Here is a 9,689-nt window from a genome sequence, read left to right as displayed (position 1 = left end):
TCCCTCAGTGCCTGGCGTTGTTTGTTAGTTAACTCTTTTGAAGAATGTTTGACCGTTACTAATTGAGTCTGCTCTGAGATTCTCTTTAGCAAGGTCTGTCTTTTGTGCAAGAATTGAGCAAGGAACCTTTCTTTATCTGAGGATTACATGTGTTTAATCTGATAGTGGACCGCATCGGGAAGTCAAAATGCCTTAATTTTGCTGTGGGGGAGGATCCTCTTTCCTCCGAGTTCTAGTCAACCCTCCAAACCCAAAAATAATAAATAAATAAAAATAAAAGAAATAAAAAAAAGCACACATGCCTTAATATAACTATTTTATTTGCAGGTTTTGGTTCTGCGTCTTGCGTAAGAAACAAGGAAGTGGGTGCAAGTTGTGGTTACTCTGGAACATATCATACGTGTTTTCGGAAATCTCCCAAGACGACTATAAGGTCTTCGCTCAATTTATGGATCTATGATATCATAAAACAAATCTATGAATCTATGATATCATGAAAGAAACTCTAGAATCTTGATGTATAAAAGGTAGAAATAAATAAAATGAGCCCATCAAGAACTAACTAATTTAAGGTTTTGTTTTGTGCCATCTGAATATCTCTCACTCTGATCTTGAGAATGTCAACTTTAGTTTGGTAAATAACATGATGAAAAGGTGCAAGTGCTATGCGATGTCATGGTAAAAGCTCCTGAATACAGCAAGAGCTAAGTTCCTAAAGTGCTAAATTACCAAGTTGTACTTCTAGTATGACACATTTGCGGAGATATTCTAAGTTTCTCCAGCAGCATTATGGTATTAATATTGAACTTCCACTAGCAGTAAGGAATGAATGCTCGAAATTGATGAAGAATTTTATATTAATGCATCACATGACCATCGCATGTCGTTTCGTAGACCATTTTAAACGCATGTGGTAGAGACTTAGTGATATGACAAGAATAAACTATGGTTAATTACTAGTTTAAAATTAGTTAGATTTGTGTGACGTTATATGTTTTGAAGATACGGTCATGTGGTGGAAGACTTACATTGCTTAACTCAGTTCTCTCCTCTCCCCTTATACTATATGTCTTTCCTCAAATTACCTGTTTGGCTCATTAAAGCAATAGACAGAATCAGAAGAAATTTCCTATGAAGTGGTCATATTCAACCATCTAAGGTTAAGTGCCTTATTAACTAGGGAACTGTCTGTAAAGCAAAGAAAGAAGGTGGTATTGGGGTCAAAGATATTTCTTCCTTTAACATAGCACTCCTATCTAAGTGGATTTGGAAAATCATGGATAAAAACTCCTTTGTCAGTAAAGTTATCTTCTCCCAGTATTCAAAAGATCAATCCAATCCTATTGTCTTCCCCTTCCCCCCCAAGGGTTTAGCCTCCAAATTCATTCATGATTTGCATTCAATTTTGAAAGCAACGTATAGAGGAGGAGGGAATATGGTTAATGCTAATCTAATCCGATTTAATGCTAATTAAAACTAATTAACTAATATCCTAGCAAATTAGATATGCAACAAGATATATATGCAAGGATATACAAACAAGGGTAAGTAAACTATAAACAAATACAAACAATATAGTAGATAAATTAGACAATGAGAGAAAGACAATAGAGATAAACAAAATATAAGCGTACAAGCCAAACTCAAACACACAAGAAATGATCACGGAGTTCGGACCTTCCGTCCTACATCTCCGCTCCCCACTCTCGGGGAGAAATCCACTATCACACCCATGTTTTCGACGCTCACCTGAATAACGTTTACACATCACAACGTCGGTTTTCAACACTCACCGATCAACGTTCACAATCACTCATAATGCAACTACACAAATCCTACCTCAAGTGTTGGCCTATCACGTGTCTCCCTCAAGTGCTCGGAATTACAACCTACCTCTAGGCATTACCACCGACCCCACTCCTCTTGGGACCGATCACATATCTCACCTCTACACTCCTCTTGGTGTACTTGTGCAATACAATGTGACCTCACAAATGAAAGCTCAAATACAAATAATTTGTTCTCTACAATGGATGAGAACTCAATGAAGCCCAACTCAATGTTACAATCTCACAACCCTAAATATACTATGTATAAAAATACTAAAAGCTCAATGTGGGTGTGTGTAACAAAGAGTATCAATAAATACAACTAAACTCAATATGAAATCTAACTTATGGAAATTAAGATCAAAATAATAAATAGCTAGAATTGAGTTTAAGGAAAACTTCTCTATAGATCAAGAGAGAGAGAGAGAGAGAGAGAGAGAGAGAGAGAGATGAGTTGAAGCTCAAACACCAAAGGGTGATCTCTTCTAGCTCTTGTGAAAATTTCTTCACAAACTTGCAACTCAAACAAACTTTTAAAAAAACTTTAAACTCTTGTAAACTTGTTTTAAACACTTCTTGATTTCATCTGAATGTTAGAGGGCAATGGGTATATACAAGATCATAAGACAAAGCCCAAAAATCAAGAAAAACTAAGCAAAAAGATAAAATAAGGAAAACTAAAATATAGTCGACTGATGAGCTGTCCGTTACAGGCAACTCACAGCATATCAGTCGATTGAAGATCTCATCAGTCGACTGATCAATTGACTAAATAAAAAACAAAAATTTTTTGTAATTCCAGACGATTTCTTCAGTCGACCGAACACTTGCATCAGTCGACTGATAACATAATATCAGCTTGAAATAAACAGTAAAACAGAACTTTAAATCTTTTAAAAAAATAGTAAATAAATTTTAAAAAAATATAAAACTTTGGGGAATACTTGTAAACATGAAAATGAACATGGTACAAAAAGAATTTTTGGAATTACACTTCTCAATTGTGAAAACTCATCATTTTGCAAAATAGTCCAAAACATGAAAACTAAACATACTTGAAATTTGACATTTTGACTTAAACAAAGTTTGAAACTTTATGAAATGATTATATAGACTTGGTAAAAGATATAACATATTGTTATTAAGTCCATAAACCATGAATATAATATTTTTAACAAAAATACACATGTTTTGAAACTTTAAAAATAATAAACATGATTTCATTGAACTAAATCAACTTGGTATGAATGAAATCATATATAAGCATATAAACATGAGACAAGTATGTATTTTCTTATTATATTTATTTGTTTCATATTTAAACTTAAAAACCAAAAACCAAAAACCAAAATTTGTGTGTGTGTGTGTGTGTGTGTGTCTATATATATATATATATATATATATATATATAAACCAAATACGTGTATGTGTGTATATGATTGAGCTTAAAGTATCAACACACATAATATAAACTTAAAACATTATACCCAAGCTATGAGATCTTCAATATGTTTGACTTGGTTGCAGATGAAGCTTGATCTTGAATATGACTTGATGTGCAATGACTTCATACCGATATTTCGCAAACCTCTATTTGATGTGATCGTTTAGCTCAATTACATCCAACCTCTGACTTATTGTTTGTCTAGAATACCTAATAAGAAAACACAAACACTATACAAACAATATTAAGGATTGTTTGTAAATCATCATCAAAACAAATATGCCAACAAATTTGTCCTCCTTTCTTTAGTCACGTTAGATGGAATGTAGGGGATGACAAAACTTGTTATTTCTGGCATGATAAGTGGACAGGTGCAAACTCCCTCAGCAGCCTTTTTCCTAGAGTTCATCTCCTTGCTTTCTCAAAGAGTTGCTCTACTCTTTCACAAGGTTCCAGGATTTCTAATGCTTAGCAGTGGCACCCAATTTTAAGAAGAGGAACCTCCCAGGACATTAGGAATGAAATATCTGCTCTTCTCAACCTTCTAGCTCCATTCACTACATCTGGCTCTGCTAGCCACGACAAGCTCATCTGGCCTTACCACTCTTCATGTATATTCTGTGATGCCCCTGGTTTCATACGAGACTGTAGTCCAAGGTGAACCCAGAGATGTTAAACCTGCCATGCACCCACACTATGCATAAACACGTTTCACCAATCACAGCAATATCCTCTAGTGTAATCAAATAGGAGTGGAGGTACAAAACATAAAAAATAAGGGTATAAATATAATAGACATGATATAGAAAATATATCTCATAAATAAAAAGAATCATGTCTCAACAGCCATACATCTGACAACCAAAATAATGAGAATGTCAACATAAATCAACTAGAATCGTACTATGGCACACTGCCTTTACAAAATAAGAATAAAACTCTAATGTCTGAATAAAACATAAAATCTACTGTGGAGCCTCTAAAAACTCATGTAACGCCGACTATGTAAGAACTTCGTTATCCTGCGGCTCTTCGTACCTTTGTACCATCTGAAAGAAGAGAAAGTAACAAAAAGAACCACATAAAGAGCGTCAGAGTGCTACAGCAAGATCACCTCCATCCGCCTCAGGGGAAGGGCTGCTAGATGGAGTGGAGGCTCTATCTATTAAGCATACTCTACCTAGATTTATTTTTTCCGTATCTAATGGAGTTAATATTTAGACACCTACAAGACGAGACATAGTACGTCGAGCAAAATAATCCAAACAAGGAAACCCTCATGTATATACCATATGTCTCAAATTGTAAACACCTAAACATTAACACCGAACTAAGAAAAGACAATATAATAAAATCAACACTTAGGAATCTACAACACGAGACTGGTACGTCGAGTGAAATAATCCAAACAAGAAAACCCTCATGTATATACCATATGTCTCAAGTTGTGAATCTCTAATCATTGATCCTAACTAAGAAGTACAGAAGGTAGTAAAAGAATTAAGACATCAACATATTGTATTTATAATATCTTCCACTATCATTGGGGAGATAGAATAAAATACCAACACATAATTTTGTATACTTTCAAAAGCAACGTATCTCAGTCATATAGTTCAGTGATAGGTCGTATTCATAACCGACATCTGCCACACTTAGGCTATCAAGTAATTGTCTCAGTGCAACGAACTATCCTGTAGGTGTCCTGAACTATGTACACGGCTCATTAGTCTCATCGTGATCTCAGTGCGTAACATGAGTGCGGGACGGACTACCAAATAGGTATCCTAGAAATACGGCTCACGAGCCTCATTGCACCCTAGTGTGGGACGGACGGCTAGATCAAGCCTCCTAATATGCGACTCAATGGCCTGTACATGTGGAATATCGACGCACTACCTTACGTAGTACTAAACTGAGCTCATCAACAATATCCACCTCAAATATGAACTGTGAATATCTGGTATGTCGACGCATTATCCCATATAGTACTAAGCTGTGCTCATCAACGACATCCAACATGTGTATGAACGATTACTACTCTATTATAAACAACCCAACTCTTGTCATCTCTAGGCCTATTTATAGGCTCTCTGAACAGTGCCCGCGAAAGAACAACTGTCGGCCACCTCGAGGTGGCCGGCACTGGCCGAGCCACCTTGGTGGCTCCGCGAGCCGCCTCGGTGACTTGGTTTCCGAGCCTCTTTTCGGGTGTGTTGTTCCGTCGTTTTCCGCTCTTGGTTCTATCTGTGATTCAGTTCTGTGGTTGATTTATCCAGACTTGATTCGTTGACCTGATTTGGCAGTAAATCCGGATCCCGATTAGGCAGTAAATCCGCTTCTGAGTTGGAGTCCGAAACCGATCTTGATTCGATCGTGATTCGTTCGAGTCCGCTCTCGGTTGGATGACTCGTTGACTCTTCGAACACTTGGCTTGATCCCGCACGCGAATGGATGTATTCCGTTGCTTGTGTGCGATTCGTCGATCTCGTCGCCTCGTTGGTTTGTCGGTTCGTGCCGAGCTGAGCTAAGGGACCTATAAGCAATTTTATATGCCTACAAACGTCACTATCCGAGCCACAAAAATTTATTTGACTTCGACAAGTGCATGAAGTGAGTCGACGAACTGTGTGAAGCAACGAAACTTCAGAATAATGAAAACACGAACTGATTAGGAGCTACGTTTCTCTTACGAAACACAAAATGCTCCTCATGTCCTGTCTACTCCACATATCATTCAACCATGGGAGCTTATAGATCTTCTCGTCAGCTTTTCAACGCATATTGAATCGTGCAATTCTGAGTTCGGAGGACGAAAATACGACAAAAACAGACGGGACGCGCAAAATGGTGCCCAGAGCCAAAGCTAAGACACTGCTAGTGTCTCGGCCGAGACACTCCAACTGTCTCGGACTTGGCCGAGACACCGTGGGTATCTGCAGCCCAGAAAAGGTGGTTTTCGCTGTTTTAAAGCTGTTTTCGCCCGGATTTGTTCTAACTAATCTAAATATCATCCAAAAATATGATAAAATGGTTATAACTGAGGATAAGAGTGAATCGGCCGTTCTTATCCGAAAACGGAGGTCCCAAAGCCTATAAATACACCCCTAGGGCCTTCATTTACACAGATCTAGAATTCTCGAGCGTCGGCGAAGCCCTACTGAATTGACGAGTGAAGGAGCACGAATTTCAAAAGAGAGGAGGAGATCAGACCGAGGTCTTCAGCACAGAGAAGAAGAGTTCGTCAGATCCACAGTTCCCGGTTCTTTTCCTTGAGATTGTCTCGTTACGGTGATCTCGAGAAGAGTGGTTATCTCGCTGTTGCCGAGATAATTACTTCGGTTTCTTGATTCCTTCGCGAATCAATGAAGCTCCGAATCGATCTGATCGCTTGGTATCCACGGATATCAACATCCCCGTCACAGGCCAAGATCCCACGCAAGCAATGGGAGATAAACGCCCGTTGCGTTTGTTTGAGGAGGTTGTAACTTTGTAAGAGTCTTATAAAAAGACTATTTCTTTTGAACTTATTATAACCCCCAAAGTTATAATGAATTCGTCAATGAAAGCAATTTCTGAACCAAACATTAGTATCTTATTCTATCTCCCGTGATAGTGGAAGATATTATAAATACGATGTGTTGATGTCTTAATTCTTTTACTGTTTTCTTTACTTCTTAGTTGGGATTAATGATTAGAGATTCACAACTTGAGATATATGGTAGATATATGAGGGTTTCCTTATTTGGATTATTTCGCTCGACGTACCAGTCTCGTGTTGTGGATTTTCAATTGTTGGTTCCATTAAATTGTATTTTCTTAGTTCGGTATTAATATTTAGATATCTACAATTTGATACTTATGGTATATACATGAGGGTTTCCTTGTTTGGATCATTCGATCGACGTACTACGTCTCGTGTTGTAGGTTTCTAAATATTAATCCCACTTAGATACGGGAAAAATGAATCTAGGTAGACTATGCTTAATAGATAGAGCCTTCACTCCATCTAGCAGCCCTTCCCCTGGGGACGGATGGAGGTAATCTTGCTATAGCGCTCTGACGCTCTTGTTGTTATTCTTTTTCTTTTAAATTACTTTTCAGGTAGTTCGGAGTTTCGGAGAGCCGCAAGGTGACGGAGTTCTGGCATAATCATCGTCGCGTATTTTTACTTGTAGAGACTCCACTATAGTATTGAGTTTTATCCAGACATTAGAGTTTTATTTTCATATTGTAAAGGCAATGTGCCTTAGTACGATTTTTAGTTTATTCATGTTGAGACAATTTCATTATTCAGATATCAGATGTATTATAGTTAAGACATGATTCTTTTTTATTTATGAGATATCACTTCTATATCATGTCTATTATATGTATTCCCTTTATTTTACCTGTTTTGTACCTGCACTTCTATTTAGTTCCACTAGAGGATATTGTTGTGATTGGTGAAATGTGTTTATGCACAGTGTAGGTTCATGACAGGTTTGACATATCTGGTTTCACCTTAGACTGCAGCCTTGTGTGAACCCAGGTGCGTTACAGCACACATGTTTGTAAGGAATGCGGGTGATGTCCCAGGACTTGCAAGAACATGCTCAATTATTCAAATCTACATGGTAAGTTTTATTGGACTCGACCTTCACAATATCTTTCGTCGAATGTTTAATCGCCAAGCAGCTACCACGCTGAATATTATCGTATAACACCATCTTCGCTTCCGAGCATAAGTATCCAGACCATTTCTGACCTACTAGCCTCCTTTCATGCATGCGCTTCATTATTTGCTTCCGTATGGTCTGAATGAAAGGTAAGATTCACAACAATCGTGCCTTTCTTATCCAGCTGTTGAAGGACTCAGCAACGTTTGAAGTAACATGGCCATACCTTAACAACAAAACACTAACATTAATAATAAAACCATAACCTAAACATTAAAGTCCCAACCTTAACAACAAAATTCTAAACTTAATAATAAAACCCTAGCAGAATAATTCTAACCATAACAATAAAAATCTAACCTTAACGGAAAACTGTAGGCTAACTCTAACCTAAACAACTATAATGGTGTTGTAACAAAATAACGTTAAAACCAAGCTATCTTACCTTATACCAGGAAAATGCGTGTTTGTCCATCTCTTCGGGGAGTATTCCATTGTAGTAACGTAAGCCCTGTGATCGATCGTTGCCAATTCTTTCATGTCATCATCTCATTCAGAAGTTATGAACTTATAAGCTGTAGATTCTAACAGCTCACCCAACGTAGTGGCGACATTTGGCTTGTGTCCAAAATTCTTCATCTTCTTTTTAAAATTCTCGACTAGATGCAGAACACACCTTGAATGGAATGCATCTGGAAAGAATTCCTCGACTGCTACCCTAATACCCTTGTCGGCGTCAGAAATCATTACCAGTCGATGTGGAGGTTGGTAAGAATTTTTCCTATCATACAGTAATGTCCACAATCCTTATAAGAACCATTTCCAGTTAACCTCATTCTCCTGGTCGCATACGCAATAAGCAAGGGGAAATATTCCCTGGTTGCCGTCAATACCCAGTGGCACTAAGTAGTATGCCTCTGTAGCGATCTTTAATAAATATTCCATCCAAAAATAATAGAGGCCTACACCCAGCAATGAACCCTTCAATACACGCATAATAACTAATGAACAATCGCCTGAACCTCCCGTCATCAGCATCAATAATAACACGACTCCCTGGATTAGTTGCATGCACCATGGATTCATACCTGCATGAATATAATAACAAAGCAGTAAATTTAGCAACGGATTCATAACCATAACAACTAATCTTCAAACTTAACAACCAACATGTATACTTAACGACGAACCAACAACTTTAACAACTAATACGTATAGTTAGCAACCAAAACGTAAGAGTTATTTCAGAAGAATAAAAAAGAACGTACCATCTTAGTGAATCGTAAGCCTCATCATCGTCACCGAACAGGTCCTGTTGAGCTATCTCCTTACCCCACCAAGTTTTACTATAGTTAATCTTGATGCCAAAATTAGAGAGCATGTCGTTCTTGATATCAACTGCACGAAGATCTGACCTAACCTTCAAAAAAGCTTGTATTTGGCTAGCAATGAACTTCCTTGATGCCCTTGAGTTGCCAGTATTTGATCCATGTTGACCACATGTGTGGGTAGATTCGAAATTCTTTATGGACATGATAGATGAATTTTTGAGCGGGGAAGCAAACACCATCCAAGGGCAACCATGTGTGTGCTTGAATCGGCAATAGACTCTTATGCGCCTTTGTTCATTGTGGTAAAATTCATACTCGAACCGTTTAGCAATTGAATAGTATTAAAGTGCTAATCTAACTTCAGCAGCACTATCAAATTTCTGACCAACTTCGCGTATGGAGGTGTGCCACTTAGTTGGGATCTTTG

At 37.7% G+C, this 9,689-nt stretch overlaps 1 protein-coding gene across 1 annotated transcript; it reads right to left on the bottom strand.

Annotated features, from left to right (window-relative positions):
• On the bottom strand, positions 8,481-9,465 carry LOC109823310. The gene is made up of 3 exons (XM_020389594.1): positions 9,200-9,465; positions 8,825-9,019; positions 8,481-8,712 (listed from the first exon to the last, which is right to left on the bottom strand). The coding sequence occupies exons 1-3, from the start codon at positions 9,463-9,465 to the stop codon at positions 8,481-8,483; spliced, it is 693 nt and encodes a 230-aa protein (XP_020245183.1).

The sequence above is a fragment of the Asparagus officinalis genome, chromosome 9, assembly GCF_001876935.1.
Source record: "Asparagus officinalis chromosome 9, Aspof.V1, whole genome shotgun sequence".
Taxonomy (NCBI): Eukaryota; Viridiplantae; Streptophyta; class Magnoliopsida; order Asparagales; family Asparagaceae; genus Asparagus; species Asparagus officinalis.
The sequence above is the reverse complement of the archived record's forward strand: the minus strand, read 5'-3'. Positions and strand labels throughout refer to the sequence as shown.

Coding starts and splice junctions, on each gene's coding strand:
- LOC109823310 (XM_020389594.1), bottom strand. CDS start 9,465: ATGTCCATAAAGAATTTCGAATCTACCCACACATGTGGTCAACATGGA. Junction 9,020..9,199: donor GCTTACGATTCACTAAGATG/GTACGTTCTTTT, acceptor ATATTCATGCAG/GTATGAATCCATGGTGCATG. Junction 8,713..8,824: donor ATACTACTTAGTGCCACTGG/GTATTGACGGCA, acceptor ACTGTATGATAG/GAAAAATTCTTACCAACCTC.